This window comes from Capsicum annuum, chromosome 3 (genome assembly GCF_002878395.1).
Source record: "Capsicum annuum cultivar UCD-10X-F1 chromosome 3, UCD10Xv1.1, whole genome shotgun sequence".
NCBI lineage: Eukaryota > Viridiplantae > Streptophyta > Magnoliopsida > Solanales > Solanaceae > Capsicum > Capsicum annuum.
Genome location: NC_061113.1, coordinates 34596369 through 34617723, shown reverse-complemented (window position 1 = coordinate 34617723; position 21355 = coordinate 34596369). Strand labels below are relative to the sequence as shown.

Here is a 21355-nt window from a genome sequence, read left to right as displayed (position 1 = left end):
TGATTCGGTTTGGGTCATCGTGGATAGGATGACAAAGTATGCTCACTTCTTCCCAATGAGGAATACTTTTTTGGCGAAGGATTATGCGAATTTATATCTTCACGAGATTGTGAAGCTGCATAAGGTACCTATTTCAATTATCTTTGATCATGGTACGCATTTTTCATCTCATTTTTGGCGGGGTTTTCAGAAAGGATTGGGTACTAAGGCGAGTCTGAGTACTGCTTTTCATCCTCAGACGGATGGGCAAGTGGAAAGGACTATTCAGACATTGGAGGATATGCTTCGGGCATGTGTGATTGATTATGGTGGTAATTGGGTTGAGCATCTACCTTCGGTAGAGTTTGCTTACAACAATAGCTATCATTCTAGTATTGATATGGCCCCTTTTGAGGCATTGTATGTTAAGAGGTATAGATATCCTATTGGATGGTTTGAGCTTGGTGAGGTGGACATGATTGGTCCGAATTTTGTTTATCAAGATATGGAAAAAGGTAAAGGTGATTCGGGATAAGATTAAGGCTGCCCAAAGTCGCCAAAAGTCATATACGTATGTAAGGCAAAGAGACTTGGAGTTTGAGGTTGGGGATAAGGTGTTCCTAAAGGTATCTCCCATAAAGGGAGTAATGCGATTTGGTAAAAAGGGGAAGCTCAGTCTCCGGTATGTTAGTCCTTATGTGGTTCTGCGAAGGGTTGGAAATATGGCTTATAAATTGGAGTTGCCTTCTAGTTTGAGCTCCGTTCATCTGGTATTTCATGTTTCCATGTTAAGAAACTAAATTGGTGATCCTTCTTCGATTGTTACTTTAGAGAGGTTAGGTATCTCAAACTCTCTGTCTTATGAAGAGGTCCTGATTGATATCTTGGATAGGCAGGTTCGTCAGTTGCAGACCAAGGATGTGGCTTCGGTTAAGGTTCTTTCGCGAAACCATAAGGTGGAATAAGCTACATGGGAAGCGGAGGAGGCCATGAAATCCAAGTATCTGCATTTATTTTTGCTCCTGGGATTCGTGCGCAAGGTATGTGTTCTTCAACACATCTTTATTTTCTAAGTTTTTTAAAGAAAAGATTAATATCTTTGCATCTTTGTTTTCAAACTTTGTTAAATATTGGGAATATATTTGATGATGCAAATGACTCGCGCGTGTGGTTACCCCCACCTTGTCCGTCATTCAGGGATAAATGTTCCTAGTGGGGAGGTTGAAACACCCTGATTTCTGGACCTTAGAAAATTTTCTTGATTTTTCGTTTATGGGTAAGATATGACTTAGGGGAATGATCCATACACTTGGGTACAGGTGGTATGGTCCAATTGTATGCTGACCAATATTGGTTGATGGGATGGATTTAGTTACTGGAATAGATACGATTTGGGTGGTACAGTCGTATATGTGGATATGGGTTGTTTGGTTACTTCACTTAACATTAGACTTGGTAACTTAAGTTGGATCTGAGTACGAGTAGCTCACCATGAACCGTAAGCCAGGGTATGAGTTGTACCATGGACTCATATGGTGGTAGTGTTCAGTCCTCTTAGGATTCTATTCTACCAGGAGTATGGTTTATGGGTACTAGTCGTACACTTGGATACGACTTAGGTTTGGGTGTGTCGTACATTGGACAGTGTTGGGTCCAAGGGGGAAAGCCTAGGGTACGAGAGGTGGGTACCACTCGTATAGAATGGGTACGACTCGTAAGGGTCAATCGTACCCAATGATGGGAATTAAGTGCTATTTAAGTGAGGGCAATCTGGATATTTCCCCACTTATCCTAATAAGGTCCCACGAATTATATTGCAGTTGGGAGGTTATTTTCCCTACTATTTTATTCTTAAACACTTAGAAAACAATCTTAAATCCTCTCTAGAGTTCTTAGGCAAAGGAAGCTAGGGTTTCATCTTAAGAAGTAAATAAGGGCTTGTCTTAGTGATTTCTCTCCATCATCATCTTCGTTTAAGGCATGTACTCTTCCCTCCTTGTTAGTTCCAACTAAAGGAATGGATTTTATACAATGTTTTCATGATTTGAATGTTGTATGATTTTGAGTTTTCAAATATAATTTGGGGGTTTGGTTATAAATGCTTGGTTATGGTTTTCTCATGTTTTAATTATGCTTTATATGTATTAATGGTGGTTTTGGATAATTGGTTGCATGGGAATGGTTGTTGGTAATTGGCTTTGGTTTTGGAAATACTATGCCCCCAATGTGTTTAATAAAATGCCTATAACAATGTTTTCACCATAATATTGGGTTTTCAATGGAACTTATGCATGGTTTAAACTTGGTAATAGAACCCTAAATGATATGAATGGTCTAAATGATTTTGGAATGGTTTGGCTTATTAAACATACTTGTGGGGTACAAGGGAATCCCCCAAGTTAATATGGTAATGGATACTTGTGGTGTACATGAGAATCCACTAAGTTAATTAGATAATAGGGTCTATGGGTACATGGGAATTGCTTGACCACTAAAAGGTTTGGCTAAGGACTATACTTGCAAGTCATAGACAGTAAGACAATACCAATACTAATATCCTTGATTAATAATAATGAAATAATATTTTGGTTGGAAAGTGATTTTAATTAGGCAATAATGGCGGGGTGTGAAAGCTAACCGTTAAAGTGGGAGTCCAATAAACACTGGAAACTCATGCTTGCCGACATAAGGGGTAGGTCATGGCGATCTTATATGATACTTATAAAGTACACGAGAATCTTTTAGGTACACTGTACATATGTATCATGGAGAGTGAAGGGTACATGGGAATCCCCGGCTCTTATGGTATCTCCGTTTCGTGCGGCTACACGCATAGGGGCCTGTTCAGGGGGCTACACTGGACCCATATAGCCCGTGGGTGGTTTTAGGACGGTTAAGCTTCACCTACCCAAGTTAAAGGTTTTAAATGCATGCTAAACCCGGTTCCTTTTTCTGGCATGGTTATATATATATATATATATATATGTATGTATGTATGTATGTATGTATGGGTTATGTGCATATGGATAGTTTTATTTGGTTTTCTTAAATGTCATTATTTTATCCTTATACTGAGTTCATGCTAGAGTTCACCCACTAACCCATCTTCGAGCGACTGTATCCCCATGCGATAAAGAACCAGCCGTTCTACTCTTCCTGCTTAGCATTCAGACATTCGGGGGTCAACTTTTGATTGAAGTGGTGAGTTTTCATTTTTCTGGAAGGCTCGATTTCATAGATATTATTTCATACTTTGGATTATTATGGATATTGGTTTTGGCTATGATTGGGGGCATGTCCCAACCGGATCTTGGTATTCTTTTTGTTAGAGGTTTTTGTGGAACTACTATGGGTCAAAATGGGCAGGATCGGTATGGGTGTGAGCCTTAGCATTGGTATTGCTGTTGGGGCTGACACGGCTACCTGCATTGTTGGTTGTTCCATCCTCTTTTATTTTGGGATTATATATTTAACTATTAATGGAACTTATTTGGTTATGGTCGGATTTTTGGTTTTGGTCTATCTTGGTATGGCTGGATGGTTGGTATGAGACGGTTTGACTCAATTGGGTCAATCATGATCGTGACCCTATCCCAGAGTCTTCATATAAGCCATTACGCTATTTTGTTATATGCTTGAAATTCAGGGCAAAGGACTGGAGGTTGGGTTGGGCTTTGGGGGTGGTCTCCGGTCCTGGTCGAACTTGGGGACGCCCATTATGACAAGGCCCCTGGTCGGGTTGTATCACCTAGTTTGGCTTCTAGGGAGGAAATCACCTTTTTCTTTCTCTGTAATGCTAATTGTCGAGTGTTTTCTAATTGATGACGGACATAGGATAATATTAATCTGAATAATCAACTTTGGGGTGACCTAAATGACGTAGTTTTGGTGTTAAAAGAGTGGGAAAAGACTATAAATCCCCTTATAAAATGTGACTAAAAATCTACAAAATTGAGTAGTATGGACCATCCTATGATCGTTGGACCGACCTATGATCGTGTGTGGTGTTCGTTTGGACCGACCTATGATCGTGTGTGGTGCTCATAGTTGAGTGGTTGCATGGGAGGCTCTCTGGACTTGATCATATGATCCATGGTATAATTTTGGAATACATCTAAGCCGTACTTTGGTTCATAGGTTGAAAGTCCAAGCCAGATTAGTTTTAGGACTCACGATCGCACTTTAGATCATGGTTTTAAACCAAGACCGTAGGTGTACTTGTAATTTTCAGGTGTTTGGGACTGTTTCAATCATATGAGAGCATTGTACGATCATACAATCTCACCAAGATCATACCTACACTCGTAGGTTCTCACCGTTGGATAATGTCTCACTAAAATAGCCATAACTCTTAGCTCTAGAACCAGATTAAGGTAAAACTAGATTCATTAGAAAGAAGACTCAAATACCTTTCATTTAGTTGGTTTTGAGCTAAAAAATACTTCAAAATATATGAGTTGTGATCTTTTAAAATATACTATAAAAGGATTCTTCATAAGAAATCAATCGATAAGGAATGTTTTAACTTGGCGTTGAGCTAGGAGTTACTTATGGCCTTAATACATGTCTAAATCACTTCTCATACTACCAAAATATGATGTTTATTCTATATGTACTTGAAGCATGGTTCTAATATTAGGTTGAAATTTTAGGGTGTTACAATCTTTCTCTATGTTTGTAGCTTGGGGCGCATACTCACGAACAAGAAACTTTACACCTGCAAATGCTGCTGCACCAACTAGTTTTGCATGTTGGAAATGTCTCTGAACGATCCCTCAAAATTTATTTGGGACCTCATAGAAATAAATCAAATATATTACTAGGTTATTTTGATGTTTCGGACTCAATGATAATGTCAGATTTTTAAAAAGAGGCCGTTTAATACAAATTAACCCCTAGGATCCGTAAAAGCTTATTTTAAAACTACTTTTTGAACAAAGAGTCAAAATACCAAATAAATATTCCAAACCGAAAACAACCCCTCTACTAACCCAAGATCGATATTTCAAGTTTAATAAGACTATCCAAATCGCCATTCGGTGCTCAAAAGATAAAATATTAACTGAAGTCAAACTTATGACTTTTAAAGTCTTCTAGAGTCTTAAATTCTCCCAAATCATTCTCAAATGTATTGGGGATCATGCCAACCATCTCCACACCTTATAATCAGCATGTAACAACCATGAAAAATAGAAAAATGGTCAAAACACATAAAAAGGAAAAATTTAACACCTCAGGTTGTTACAAAAATAAAGTTTAGTGAGTGTCTAGTTGAAATATATTGACAAATTTTAAGAATAGACTATTATTTCTTGTTCTTATATTAGTTTATTCTGTCGAATGTTTTTGTTCTTGAGTTGGGAGTCTTTCGGAAACAACCCCTCTACCTCACCTTTGAGGTAGTGGTATTGATACGAGTCAAATGTCCACCTTAGCTTTTGATGACATCTTTGAAGGCCAACACCTAAAGGCTCAAGACTTGGTCACCCCAAGAGCACAATGATACACAAGGAAGGATCATTTTGAGCATGACTTAAAGCAATCTCGGGTGTGGAAGGTTGCTTGGTTGCTTACATTGATGCTAACCCGAGAATCACAAGCCTTGAAGTATGAACCATACTCGGTTTTTGAGAGCATTGAAAAGGTGTCATTCATTCAAGTTATAACATACCTTGGTTGCCCCTACATTAAAGGTATTTTATACATTAAATATGGTGTATTTACACACCATGGCAGCCCCTCTCATTAAGGGCAAAGTGGTATTTTTATCTTCATTTGTAATATATTATAAATAGGCCCCTTCAGACTTATTTTTCACTAGTTTTGGAAGAATGAAAGATTGAAACACAAATCCTCTCTCTTGAGAGTAGAACACTTTAGGTAATCTTAGTTTAGGGCTTGGAAAAGCTAATATTGATCTTTGCTTGGAAACGATGAATCTTGAGGTGAGTTGATTCCCTTGGCAGTCACCGTAAAAGTGTGGTTTGAATTATTACATTCATTAGGGGGTTTTGAGTTTAATACACTCTTTAGTTCTTAATATTGTGATAATCTTGATCTCACTATCTATCCTTTACTTTTGTTGTTGTTATCTTGTGTAGTGGACTGTTTTGGGTCCTTTATTGAATCCGAAACTTGTGTTATTGTTGTTCATCTTGTTCATCACGCTTTGTAGCTGTTTTTTGGTGATATATACATCATTGTATCTTGTATTCTTCTTGTTGATAGCGAATCCGAGAGTGGTCTCCAAAAAGGTCCTCGAATCCTTAAAATTTGCGGATTGTTTTGGAGTTATTTCGTGTTTCTCTTGTCTTTATTGTATCAGGTATGGATTGTCTACATTTTACCTGCCTCAAACTCTATTTTGTGGGCATATAATGAGTATGTTGTTATTGTTGTTGTTGTTGTATTAAGGACCCATTTTGTCATGCAAGATGAAATCATTATTTGAAATCATGATGATATGTAACACCCCGAAAATGGGTCCCGAGACGTCACACGGTGCTCAAGACTACGAGTAGCCTTAAGCTAACCTTATAAGCCATCTACTAAATCTGAAACTCATAATAGGGAAGTACAGATATACAATCAAGCTAAAATGCAGAATTCTGTATGAGCTAAGCTGAAAATATCGAAATATAATATTTGAAAATACTAAACTCAAGAGTCTGATCAATCAATACTGAAAATCTGAAGCATATCTAGCAGTCTGACAAGCCTCTACCACTAATGCTAGAGTGTCACTGGGACAAACCCCCAGCTGACTCGAACTGTCTAAAAATACTGAATCATCTAAACTAATAAGCTAAAAAACTGAATGACTAAGTCCCCGAACTATGAGGACTCACCAACTATCGGGATGTAATGGAGATGCTCAAAATCACTCACGTTGCTGAAGCTGAGCACCTGGACCTACATTATGAGACAATGTAGCACATAGACGTATATGTGGATCAGTACTTCTGGATTGTACTGAGTATATGGGAGTGAATGCATAAGTAAATCAATATCTCAATATTATTATAAATTTGTAAAAGAATGCATGCTAAATGTAGATGACTCACATAAGCTGGAATATCTAAAAACTAAAAATCATAATCACATAAGCTGGAATAGAAAAATATGGTTCATAGATCTAGTGAGTCATAACATTTAGTTTCTAAAAGTTGTACTTGTGTTCTATCTTAAAATCATGTTGTCCAAGTGTAGAAAAGACTCACTTTTACATATGAAATCTGAAAGCTAACATCTGTAACTAATGTTTCATACAAGGCAAAATCTGAATAAAGTTTGTGAGCCTTTACACTTAGTTTCTAAAAGCTTTTATGTTATTCTTTACTCTTTTCTGCAAGTTGTATGGAGGTTCTTCTAACCGACATACACTATGTGAGTTATCATAGTGTCCAACGTCTAGTTCCCTTATGGGAAAACCTCACGTTGGGGAGAGGTGTCATGCTCTTGCTAAGGAGTATAACCTATCTAAGTGATCACACCTGTAACTGTCATCCATATAGAAATGAAAACAATCTGATAATCTGTACCTACATTGATTCGTAGTTCTGAGGCATGTAAATATACCCAACTCGGTACTAAATACTACTCCCTTTAAATCTGTATGCTCATTCTGTAGGAAATTCACTTTTAAAAACTAATATAAGAGTTTCTAATGAAAACCTCTTGTAAATCTGTTTATTATACACTGTAGCTAAATTTGTAAAGTGGATTCCATATCTAAGCTGAGATCAAAAGATCAAATCTTTATTCAAAATCTAAATATAACAAATCATGGGATGCTTAAAAGCATAATCTTCTTAAAATAACAACATTCAAAGTAGGGCTAATAACCCATACATTAAATTCATGTCAAATCATAGTAAAGTTCATGCTTAGTAATGAAAGCATTGAAATTCAATTCTAAATCTGGAAATTTATATCATACGCATGAAAATATGAAAGTAAACATGCAATTCAACCTCTAAATCACTTGTAATCTCATAATCTTGCAAATATCAATATTGGGTATGAACCCTAATTTGAATCTCATGTAATTTCATATAAAACTCAACTTCAAAACTAATTTTGGGCACAAGAATGAAAGGATTATCGTTGTTGAAAAAACCCACATACCTTAATTGATGATTAGATGGAGAAACTTGAACTTTTAGTTCCTATTTGTGCTCTTGAAGATAGATTCTTGAAGTTATTGAATTGGTAATCTTTAATTTTGAGCTATCTTGGAAAAAGAATGGTGGAATTTGGATTTCTTGGGAATGAAGGTTTGAAGTTCTAGGGTTTCTTTGAGAGAAAGTTGATGAAAAGTGAGCATAATAGGCTTAGAATAGGTTTAATCCTCTGTTATTCGCGATTTGGGGGTTTGGAAAAAGACTAAATTGCCCTTTTAAAATTTTACTCGAAACTGGAAATCCCAATTTTGCCTCCCACAGCGATGCGCCGCTATCGTGGTGGCTTACTGAAAAAAGGACGATCGCCATTTCGGCCTCTGGCATGACGCGACGTAATCGCGTTGCGTCACTAGAAAAGAACGAGTGCCATTTTGCACTCCACCACGATGCGGTGTCTGTCTAATTGAGAATTTTGATGCGATATAGGCTAATTGCGGTAAGTTACTGGAATGGAACGAACAGTAACTGGAGCTTCACCGCGACGCGGGCCAATCGCGATGCTTTACTGAAATCGGACAATTGTGAATTTGTCCTTCATCGCGACGCGGTGCTTATCGTGGTGATCTACTGCTTTTACTAAAATCACCATAACTTCTTAACCGAGTATCGGGTTTAGGCGAATTGGTATTGTTGGAAAGCTGATCAATTATCTACACATTGGTGGGTCTAGAACTTGAAAATTCTACACGCATCAAGAGTTATACACTTTCAAAGCTAACCCTTGACACACTAGGCGCTAAACTGAGCTAGAAAAAGTATGGGGTATTACATCATATGAGATAGTATAATCATTCTTTTACAATCTTACAAAATAAGCAAAAGTTCATAAAGAAGATATGATACACTAACACAAAGCTATTCTAAAAAAATTGCAACATTTATTAATCAAACTTTTGTTCAACTAAAAGTAAAAATGAACATGAGTTGTAGTTTAGTCCTCTTCAACAGAATCCTCCTACATAGCATGGATAATCTCCTCACATTGAGCAAGTATTTCGAAAGGACGAAACATCATTGTTATTTTGATCCATTAGTTGGTGAAGATCAAGAGTAATAATACCAACTATAAGTGAATTGTAATTCACAAGAAAGTATAATACACTATCATAAATCTATTCTAAAAAAACACAATACTTATTGATCGAACTTTAGTTCAATAAAAGATAAAATTTGTGGTGTATTCTCTAATATAAACCTCCTACATAGCACGGACAATCTCCTCATGTTGAGCATGTATTTATCGATCAGATGACCGAGAATACAAAACGATATTGTTACTTTGAGCCATTTGTTGGTCGAGATCAAGAGTAATAATACCAACTATAAGTTAATTATTAACATCTGCAATAAATGGTTGGTTTATATAAAAAGGTGAAATTTCTTACAAGATATAATCTTGTGGGTTAATGTTTATATTAAAAAAATAAAATCATGATATAAAATCGCATGTCCAAACACTAATTTCATATCATGATCTCAAATTACAAGATGAAATCACATATTCAAATTCCTACTAACTAAATGTATAATAATTTTGACGAACACCATATTTTTTTTGACGAAAACCCTATTCTATTGCTCCGACTTGGTATTAGGTAACTTAGATAAAATTTCTCATTTTTAACCTCCTCTTCCCCTTCTAGTTATTCTTATCCAAAAATCCTACGTGTTCGTTAAAATTGTCATATCTTTATCCGAGTTAATAAATACCCCTAGAACAAAAAACATATGTGTTATGAATTTGAATCATCAAGAAAATAAAATAGAAAGAGAGCTTTTAAGATATTTTTTACTTTTTAGATATAAATGTGATATTTTGGGGGGCAATAAACTATAAATTATTACCATACCATCAATCAATTACACCTAAGAGCGTCTATACCCTTGGTTGTCAAAAAACAAAATTTAGTGAACCTCAGAGCTAATTATAAATTGCAAAAAGTAAATGACTACACTATCTCCTTCTCTTAGTTCCTTTGAACATGTCTACCCTTTCTTTAACTACACTTTGGACTTGTTGAGCCACAAAATTTGTCTGTACAATTACCCCTTTTAAAATTTTGTAATTCCTAGTTAGCCATGCTTGATATACTACTGCGCTTTATCCTTTAGGGTGTCTTGCACACATTGTGGTTCCAAATTTATTCCAATATACGTTTTAATTACCCTTCAAGCATCCCTAAACTATATACATTCAGGACGCGCATAAGTATACATTACACATTCAACATTACCCTATCCGGCACCTATCATCTACAACCTATCTTTGAAATGTCATCAAATGGTTCAAATGTCATCAGGTTGTGATCTTTTCTTTCTCAAATGCAGCCTGAGTTTGGTTGACTAAACTATGTAGCACTTGTTTAAGTCTACTATACATCAATTTGGAGATATATTTGCACACAATATTAAAGTAGGCAAATGGTGAACTAACTTGCATTTACATGCTTATTCACCTCAGGAATTAAGATGATTACTATGGCATTAAGTTGTTGCAACAACTTACTATTCTAAAAAAAATCCAGAATTACATCTGTTAGCTATGCCCTTACTATATCCCAAGAGTCTCTGAGGAAACCACTATTATAGCTTTCTTTACTTTCTTCATTTTATAACCATTAAGTAATGTCATTTGTTAGGACACTATCAAAAAACCATAGATAGTGTAGTCCCAATCTTTAGGAACATCTGGCAAGCTTTATGTCTTGGTGTTTTTCCTATTTCTCCAAGAAGTTTAGTGCAGTTCTGGAGAAAGATCTCAATAATCTTTTGTGGCTCAGTATGGGTTTACGTATGATCATCTTGCAATTGTATCACTACCTGAGCTAGGCTTCTCTACTTTAGAACTGAGTAAAAGTACTTAGTAACATCACCAAGCCAGATCTATGTAGCTTTGCTTCTTTGAACCAATTGTTTTTCTGCCATATAACTCACTTTCTTGAACTCTTTTCCAACATCTCTTTCTCCTTATGCAAGTGATGATTACGGGTATCATTTTGTAACTTGTTATGGACATCTAATAGCTTCCCTCTAAGGTCAGTTACTTCAGCCAATATATTACTTAAATGCTAAAAGTGTATCCCCTCAGTACAATTTTCAGCTTCTTAAGTTTAGTGGTGACTTTATATATATAATGGCCTTTGACCTGGTACAGTTATCCCTCTCTCATCATACAATGGCCTTTGACCTGGTACAGTTATCCCTGTCTCATCAAGTTCTGAAACTATTGGTGTTGACTCTACATATTAGAGTACTTAAAAAGAGGTCTTTCCCTTGGCACAATACCTTCAAGTTTAACATGAATTGAGCTATGGTCACTTACCCCTTCATTGAGGAAATAATAGTTACACCTAAGCATCTCATCTACCCATACACTATTTATTAAAGACCAGTCAATAATACCCTATTAGTTTCTCCTTTATCATTCCAAGTTTAATTACACCTAGTACTATCTATTTCCTCTTACAAACAAGTATTTAGGCATTTTTGAAAATCAACTAGCTCTGCTAAAGAGACAAGGTTGCCCCCTACTCTATCCCCACTATGCTATACTGAATTGTAATCCCATAAAACCAACCAAGGGATGTGCATCCCAATACTCAACTTACACAAATAACTTCATAGGTCTTTTCTTTCCCCTCTTCCATTGTGGGCATGTACAAAAGTGACATGAATTTTTGTTGTAGTTTAAAATCTTTGACTAAGCATGTCACAGCTTGAGCATTCTTAGAACAAATAGTAACTTCAGGTTTATCTTCTCTCCAATCAACCCAAATTCTCCCATTATAGTGAGAGACGCGATCAGAGTGATACTTTTAGCCACTAAACATACTATCTGCTATATTTATCTTAGCCTCAAGTAGACCAAATATATAAGTTTTAACTGATTACAGAAGAATTTTACCTCGCTTTATTTTCTGAGACCTCTAACATTTCAACAGATTAGGTTAACTAGTCCCCACAGAGATTGGTCTAGTATCAACCATATTTTTCACTCCAGTGTATTCCACTTCCACATGCTGCTCAAAGGTTTGAAAAGAGTTTGTTGTAGGAATTGTTGAGGAAGATGGAGGTTGTACATTTCTCTTAAACACTCTCCTCTGAATTCTATTTCCTACAATTTTTGCTCTTGGACCTTTTTCTTCCCTCTACCAACTTGAGTTGCAATTGGTTTCCTCTCCAGCTGGTTACCTTTGGATCTAGTTGCTTTTCGAGGTGTAATTTCCTACATTCCTCTATTTTATGACTATACATATGATAGTGTTCACATATGGAAGGCTTCCAATCATAAGTCACCTTCTGTGTGAGCCACTACTCTCTTTTCATTCTTAAACAACACTTCATCAGGAAAATCTCCATCCACCCTGACCTCAACAAGTAGCTTTCCAAAGCTTAAGCCCAGTTTTTTTAGGGTGTTGGTCAACCATCAAAGGCTTCCCCACTAAGCTGCCTATCTTACTAAGTCCTCTAACACTCTAGTATTTAAAATCTAATCTGGATAGCTTAATCCATATAGGAACAGTCAATAATTACTCCTTCAAAAACTCCATCTCTTGGGACTAAGCTTTGATAATAAGAGGTTTATTGTCAAAATAGTAGTTACCTCCTTGTAGAATCTTTAATTTACCCTCTTCTGTGTCAAATCGAACCAAAACAATACCATATTTCCCCATATATCCATTGTATGTAACTATTTAAGACAAAAAGGGAGGGTGATATCCTAGGACTTAACAGACAATAATGCTTTGCCAATGATCTAATTCAGAGCTAATATCATCCAATTAAATTTCCCCTATCAGTTCGTCTCCTATACTCTCAGGGTTAACATATTACAGTTTGAAACATGAATTAGCAAGTTTTGATATGTCGAAAGTTTTCCAAATTGAATTTACCTTCACAACATGCCTTTTCTCAGATCCCCTCATCTGTGTGCCCCTATTTAGCTGGTCATCAACTTGATCCATCTCGTTTCCTCATGATATTTTTGAACTTGCTCCAGAGATATGTTATGTCCATTCTTAGACTGTAGCTTCCACCAGAGTAGGAGGTATCACTGGTGTAGATAAATTAGTTTGGGTCATAATTCTCGTGATACTTTATTGGTCAATAATCGCTATTGCTCCATGAGGCTTTGTTGGAAGAGGACCTCAATTGATTGACGTTTCCGAATAAGAATTGGATGATCACTTTTCACCGACAAGCTTGCCATTGAACTTTTCGTCAGGGTTGCGTTCTTCGATCTCCTCCCATGGCTGGCGCACGTTAGTTACGTCAAAACATCCACATGTTATTATTATTTAAAATATAAAAAAACTACATAAACTAACTTTAATTACAATAAATAACAATAGTTTGATAAAATTACAACTTATAATAAAAATAGTAATTTTATTTTTTTTTTAAAAGCACGTGATATTACCTCAAACTTTTCACATCCCTACTTTTACTCTACTTTACCAATTTACTTCCCTCCAACTTCTGTTTCTTTTCTTTTTTTTCTCCAATTTCCGCATATCTCTCCCAAGAACTTGATAAAGATCATAGCCACTTTTTAAGCTAAGTATTTCTTTCAGTTAATGCATGTTACTTTTTTCCATTTAATTTTTATTAATGTGTTTAGTGTTCCCATTTTTTTCAATATTAGTTCTGCGAAAATTCTCTATTTCGGATTAATTTTTTCTGTTAAAAGTTATAATGGCTCAACATGCAAATCGAAGTTGTTCAGTTAGAGAAAATCAACCGAAGAATTTACTTACCGATGAAGTACCATCGTTTAGTCTTGGTTTAACACAAGACGAAGTTTTTAATTTGGGTTCTACTAATGTTTTCTCTAATAAAGGTGTTACCATTGAAGAGTTGAGATCTAAGCACCGTAAAGATTCCGAAAAGATTGTGGAAATAATGAAAAGGAAAGGATTGACAAAAACTTCATCTCCCACAAAATTTCAAAAATCAATGAAAAGAAAAAATTCAGATGAAAAAGGAGAATGTAGTAAAATTGCAAATCCCGTTGCATCAGATTCTGAATCTAAACAAGAGAAAGTGGAGGAGGTATGGTACTATTCGAAAATCTTGTTATTGATATGAATTGTATATGTTATGTACAATATATTTTAAATATGTATTTCATATCTAAATTTTGTGTAAGATATTTGTATTTATTAGGTTTCTGTATATATATATTCTTTTGGGAAAGTGGCTGAAATAGCAACTGTAGAAGTGTAATATGTATTCTGAAAATACATATGTTATATAATTTGTATATGTATTGTTATATTATTTTCTTTTTAATTAAATTTGTAATAATCTTGTATTCATAATATACATATGTGTTTGTTGAAATATAATTCTAATATATATTCTGAAAATACATACAGGTTAGATATGTGTTTTTAGGTTTACCTCTAAGATTTTTATTCGATGTTAAGTTGTATTTGGTAGTTATTAGATTTTGAATGTGATATGTAGTTCCTTTTTGTTGAAATGTATTTTTTACATACATAGATGTATTTGTTATTATACATCTTATAAAATAACTATAATATGTATTTCATGAATATATATAAGACAATTTGTATAAACTAGTTTTAAGATGTATTTCATAAATACATATAAGACACTGTTTTGTCATATAAATACATATGTGTTTGTTGAAATTTAATTCTAATATGTATTCTGAAAATACATACAGGTTAGATATGTGTTTTTATGTTTACCTCTAACAATTTTATTCGATATTAAGTTGTATGTGCTAGTCATTAGATTTTGAATGTGATATGTAGTTCCTTTTTGTTGAAATGTATTTTTCACATACATAGTTGTATTTGTTATTATTCATCTTATAAAATAACTATAAGATGTATTTTATAAATACATATAAAAGAATATTTGGATTAATATGTATTATTAAAATACATTTGTTATATAATTTGTATATGTGTTGTTATATTCTTGTCTTGTTAATTAGATTTGTACAAATCATGTATTCACAAAATACATAATGTATTTGTTGAAATATAATTCTAATGTGTATTATGAAAATACACACAGTTTAGATATGTGTTTTTATGTTACCTCTAAGATTTTTATTCGATGTTAAGTTGTATTTGGTAGTCATTAGATTTTTAATGTGATATGTATTTCTTATTTGTTGAAATATATTTTTTACATACATAGTTGTATTTGTTATTATACATCTTATAAAATAACTATAAGATGTATTTCATAAATACATATAAGACAATTTGTATAAACTAGTTTTAAGATGTATTTCATAAATACATATAAGAGACTATTTTGTCATATAAATGTATTTTTTTGTTGTTTAGGTCATTCGTGATCAAATATTCATAGTCCAGGTATTGCCCAAATTTGCTCCTCATATAGGATGTCATATGGTCAATGACATTGAAGATCATATTAAGACAATGTTGACGAAGAGTCAGTACAAGATGTTTTGTACTAAAAGTATATTTGATTTCTTCATGAAGAAGAAAGATTGTGTAGTCCAAGCCCAGTTAGGGAGATGCATTATGTCACTTGAAACTAGGGAAAGTTCTACAAGTGCCATAGTCATTCAATCAAAGGGCACAATTCTTCATTTCACTATTAGAGAGTTTGCTTTGGTGACTGGTTTGAATTGTGCTACAAATAAGGATGAATTTGTGTTTGACGAGAAGCGCCCAAATAGAATTATTGATCAATATTTTGATGGTGAGAGTTTTGTACAGAAAAAAGATTTATATGCTGCTGTTTCTGACAAAATTTGGGGGAATGATAATGATGAAGATGCGTTAAAATTTGCCAATTTATATTTTATTCACGCATTCTTACTATCGCCAGTTGATACCGTAGCTATTCCACGCCTCCACTTTGATTTGGTTGAGAGTGGTCGCTACAGTGATTATCCGTGGGGATCGGTTGCATTTGAAGAATTAGCTAGAAGTTTGCATAAAAAGTTGAAGCCGAAAGGAAAGTTCTATATGCTTCTTGGAATACCACTGGCCATTCAAATTTGGTTGTACGAGTGTTGTTCAAACGTGCCTCGTAATGTTGCTTCCAAGGTGGTTTCTCAAATCCCTCGTATTTTGAATTGGAAGACAAATTCTCCTCATCCAAGATATGAAACTCTTAAGGAAAGTATGTTTGATGATACAAATGACAAGGTTAGTTTTACGATTTTTTTTTGCATGTGATGTTATTATTTTGTAAATGTATTTTCTAATCTGGTATATGTATATATACAACATACCATTTGTCAGTGTATATTCATTATTGGGTTTGGATCATGGTTAACTGATTTATAATGTAATTAATTTTACCATCTAAATTATTATTTTCATTATGTTATTTAAATTATAGGTTGTTTTTGAATATCGAGCCAACAAGAAAGGAGATTTCAGCTTTTCATATATCGAAGAAGCTTGTTCCTGGATCTGCTAGTCATAATGAAGATGACATTGATTCGGATAATGATTTTCAGGATCCTCCACAAAGACAAAATCAGTTTAGCACAAAAAAAAAATATCATGGCGATTTCTCAACTTCACCTATAAAGAAAAAAATGAAGCCACATCCTAAAGGTGTAGATGAGCTGACATCAAAACGGACCCCTCCACCCCGTGCTGCAAATATGCCTTTTGTCAGGACTCCAATTCACAAGCCAATTCAAACAAAAGTTACGCTACGTGGAAATAGGAAGGACATAAACCGGCCTGACAGTAAAAAATCTATTCTGGTTCGGTTACCTGCTCTATCTTCGTTTAGTTCTGAAGATGAAGACGGTGTTGTCTCGAAGAAAGTCTTTGATAAGTTTTGTGAAAAGGTAATTTTTCTTTAAGCTTTTGATTAATTTATTTTTCCATTTCTAATTATTTTTTTATAATTCAGGTATGGCAAGAGTTTAATGATATCCGTGGCCTAGTGTCTTCCAGGTTTGATCAGATGATGGATGCAATCAATGAAAATAAGGTACAACATATATACATTTACAGCATATGTATTTTTTTACAACTAAGTTGTTATTTACTAATTTTTTTAATTTATATTTTCATGTTTTAAACGCGAAGAAACAAGCAAAAGGCAGCGAATTTGATCAGCCACCAGCGGATGAAAATGTTAAGAGTACATCACCCCATCAAGCGACTACAAAAATTGTTCATGAGTTTAATAAGAATCCTGAAGTCTCATTGGTAAGTAAATTTTGTACATTTATATCCAACTAATTTTATATATACAATTCTAATTTATCATTATAAAAAATAATATTAAAACAGGTTGCCGAAGAGATGGCAGGATATCAAAGCAACAGTATGAATGATGTGTATAATGAGATTGATGGGTACAATTAGGATAATGACATTGTTTTGGTAGAGATATTTTTTTTATTTTTTTTTTGTTAGGTATAGTTATAATGATTAGAAAAACTTATTTTAATTTTTTATTGTTTCATTTTTTAAAGGAAAAAACTGATATAGATGTTCATGAAGCAAAAGATGTTTGTGTCGCTCCGGTATGATGAATACATATTGGTTAGTTTTTTAGTTCTTCATAAATATTATTTTATTTAATTTGTATGAACATGTGTAGATCACAAAATCAGTTGACGAAAGTATTGGTGAAGCACAAATATCAGAATCTCAACTCACATTTTCAGATGACGTCCTTAGAAGCATTGATCTTGACTCCATAACAAAATCCAATGTTGAAGTTGAAGATGAGTTCAAGGTATCTATAATACGTGCATTGATTGCTATTTTTAATTTGTTGAAAAATATAATCTAACTAGATCTTTATAAATTTATACAGAACAAAGAAGGTACGATTGAGATGAATGTAAATACACCAGGGGGACATGAGTCAGAGATTAATGATGTGGATAATTCAAAGTTAGATCAGTAATATAAGAGTGCAGTCCACATTTCTGCGGGAGTAAATCTTGAAAGCAATGTTGATCAACATTTGTCTGACTCTCAGAATACTCTTCCGGATAAGCTTCTTCCCAGTCTTAATGCGTATGTTAATCTTGAAGGAAGTATAATTGTACATCCATCAGCAAATCAAGCACAACAAACGCCAATGCATGTTTCAAGGATTAGGCGACCATCTAGATACAATGAGTCACCATTCACAATGAAATTTGGTTCAGCATATGGTTAGTACTCTTAACATAATTTATTTAGTTAACAAATTTGCTTACTTTATATTTTTTTCCTAATGGATAGTGAAGTATGAATTTGGTTTTTGTTGTTCAGTTGTATTTTTGGAACAACAGTAAGTATTTTTAATGATATATGGTTATATTTTGAAGAATATTTTTTTCATTTTGAAGTTGCATAGTTTAGATATTTTTACTCTGCGTTTGTTCATATGTATTTCAGAAATACATCTGTTGCAGTTTTCAGACATGATTTGACTTTTGTTTCAGCAGTATACTTATTGTTTCTTATAATACTGCATTAGCTTATGTAATTGATTATATATACATAATTAATTGCATAACTTAATAATAAAGTAAGCACGGAAGAGCAATGGAGAACATTTGATCAGAAGCATCCCTTCATATCTCATCCAGTTAATGTGATAAAAGACACTAAAGTCACCAACAAGTTCATGACGTGGCTTTCATTGGATCTTCTTAAATATCATTCGAAGAGGTATACAGAATACAACTTGATAGTACTAACTTTTGTAAATTAAGATTATGTAAATTACAAACTAATATGTATAATGAATAAACAGGAACAGCAAAGAAGAACATTATTTGAAGGAAAAGGCAAAATACCAGTTATCAACTTTGAAATTTTATCTGTTGAAGACAAGAATTGGTTCTACGTTATGGGTACTCCTAGCCAGACGTGGTCAGATGAGGTAAGTGATGTATTATTACATTGATTTGTATATTGTAATATATATTAGTTTGGTGTTAAATATGAATAATTGTAATTGATTATTTTATTATAGTTGAAAATGTATATTTGTAAATACATATGAAGTATGTTATACCTTCACTAATTTGTACATGATATTTTCATATGTAAGGTTTGATTTTTTTTATTTGTTTATTTAATATTAAGTATGAAATTTATTTATAATGCAGCAAATTGATGTATGCTTGTACTATCTGCGAAAAAAGTCCAAGTATGATCCCAATATCTCATATAAGTTCAGCACTGTAGACTGCAATTTCATGAACATTGTTAGAACTGTTTTTGATGTGTATAAATTGGATGATGCAACTCTTAATGCTGGTGGAAAGAAATATCATCTAAATGAGTATGTAAGTGGATTCCGCATGCATGCTACAGTGTCATGGTATACGGTTGATCATATGTTCATTCCTGTTCACGTAAAGGCAAAACATCATTGGGTTCTTGCAGTTATATCTTTCAATCATAGGTGTATATACGTATATGATTCTTTGTCAGCTGCTGGTCATGATGCGACAGTGCTTACTGAAATTGAAAAGTTAGCTAAGGTTATACCTATATGTCTCATTGAATGTAAATTCTACGAGAATAAGGGTATTGACATCGACAATCATCCTAATTACAAATTGAATGATAAGATGGATCCATTTGGTATTTCAATTGTGGAGAATGTGCCTCAACAACCAAGTGGCAACTTGTAAGTAATTAGTATGCATAGTACTTGTATATATACATATGCATTAAAGTTGTAACAACTTCTTACTTATTAATGTATGTCTTTGCAAGGATTGTGGTTTGTATATGGTTACATATGTTGAGTGTCTTACTTTTGGTGAAGCTGTTCCATGTATTGACTTTGACCCAGATTTAATTCACATAAGATACGCTTCACTGTTGTGGGATTATGGTACTGGGAAAGCAAACGCAAAGGCACAAAGTGATGATGAAGCACCAATGAGGCCTCTTCGGATCACTGAATTAACAGAAGGCACTGAAGTGGTTGATATTTGATTTGTATTTTATTTTGTTGAAGTTAACAACATTTACGATTAGGTGGATATTTTTTTTTGAATAGATTATGAGATTCATATGTTACTTTAATGGTCAAAGATGACATGTTAATGTTCCTTTATTGTTATCTTAACTTTTTGATTTTTAATCGTCTAATTTCCAGTTTTTTCATGGTTAGTATATGTCTATGTGCATATTTGTAATAATAAATATGTTTATTCCAGTGAAATTATGTATTTTTAACATACATATGCTTAGTCCACTTAACATTTGTATTTTTAACATTACATGAACATACAGTTACCAAATCAATTCTGAAGTCAACATATCACCATTACAGTGAAGATATGTATTTTCAAAATACGTATTACCATTACAGTGAAGATATATATTTTAAAAATACATATCACCATGACAGTAAATATATGTATTTGTTAAATACGTATTACTCATAAATATGTCATTCCAGTTAACAAATGTATTTTATTAACATAAACTTTAAAATTTCAGTGAGTAAATGTATATTTAAAATACATATACCATTCAACTGAACATAATCGTTTATAATACATATGTATTTTTTTTTATTTTCATATACACGTTTCTACTTAATACACATTCAGCCATATGTATTATTCAGATTTCAATTTGTATGTTTTGAAGGATACACATTATGGTTAATACTAATGTTCGTTTCAAATTGTATTTCTATTTACGTTTAATGTAAACATATTTATTTTTCAAAATAACAATTTCATATTCAAACATATTTTTAGTGAAACAAATATATGTATATATATACATATATAATATAAAATTAAACATTTGAACTATAACAAATAACAAGTTCAACTTCATAAAAGTGCAACATCTGAACACTATCAAATTATCAATATCAATAAAAAGTTCAAAATTCAAAATGAAACAATTAAAAAAAATAGAATAATAAAGCAACTGAATTTTCACTAAAAACATAATAAAATGTATCATTTGTTGTATTTCCTACATGAACGTCTATTGTGACCTTTTTATCCGCATGAACTACAACAATTTTTTCTTTTCTTTCCAAACATATCTCTTCCTGATTTACCGCGCTCCTTCTTTGCAAGTCTTCCAGGGGGCCGCTTGTATTTTGGGGGCAAAATTACTTCGTCTAAAAATTTTTGAGGTATCACCCAATCATCTTTATGTGGTAGAGGATATACAGGAAGATCATACGTTCTCAGTACAGTTTTTGGCTTGTATAGATTAGAG

At 33.5% G+C, this 21355-nt stretch overlaps 2 protein-coding genes across 5 annotated transcripts in view; one reads left to right on the top strand and one right to left on the bottom strand.

Moving 5' to 3' along the window:
- Positions 1–13483, bottom strand: part of LOC124897056 — a 65726-nt gene extending 52243 nt beyond the window's left edge. Inside the window, exons 1-2 of one of the 4 annotated variants that reach the window (XR_007053532.1) lie at positions 13055–13483; positions 6596–6891 (exon numbers count right to left, since the gene is read on the bottom strand). Coding sequence is in view for 1 of the 4 variants with exons in the window: in XM_047409289.1 (XP_047265245.1) it covers positions 13055–13126 (72 nt within the window). In the remaining 3 variants the exon portion in view is untranslated. Of the gene's footprint in view, positions 1–6595; positions 6892–8865; positions 9504–13054 lie in introns of those variants that run through there. The other 3 variants (XR_007053533.1, XR_007053534.1, XM_047409289.1) reach the window with 3 other exon arrangements.
- Positions 13484–13856: 373 nt separating this feature from the next.
- Positions 13857–20101, top strand: LOC124896632. Its single transcript, XM_047408234.1, has 13 exons — positions 13857–14213; positions 15491–16327; positions 16543–16986; positions 17052–17132; positions 17231–17353; positions 17623–17673; positions 17751–17888; positions 18138–18315; positions 18416–18434; positions 18542–18590; positions 18903–19031; positions 19261–19761; positions 19877–20101. The coding sequence occupies exons 1-13, from the start codon at positions 13857–13859 to the stop codon at positions 20099–20101; spliced, it is 3132 nt and encodes a 1043-aa protein (XP_047264190.1).
- Positions 20102–21355: the final 1254 nt, after the last annotated feature.

What these genes read in the sequence shown, in the direction of transcription:
- LOC124896632 (XM_047408234.1), top strand. Translation starts at nt 13,857, where the DNA reads ATGGCTCAACATGCAAATCGAAGTTGTTCAGTTAGAGAAAATCAACCG. An exon ending in TTGATGATACAAATGACAAG is followed by an intron (nt 16,328 to 16,542) that starts GTTAGTTTTACG and finishes TTGAATATCGAG; the next exon opens with CCAACAAGAAAGGAGATTTC. An exon ending in GCCAGACGTGGTCAGATGAG is followed by an intron (nt 19,032 to 19,260) that starts GTAAGTGATGTA and finishes TTTATAATGCAG; the next exon opens with CAAATTGATGTATGCTTGTA.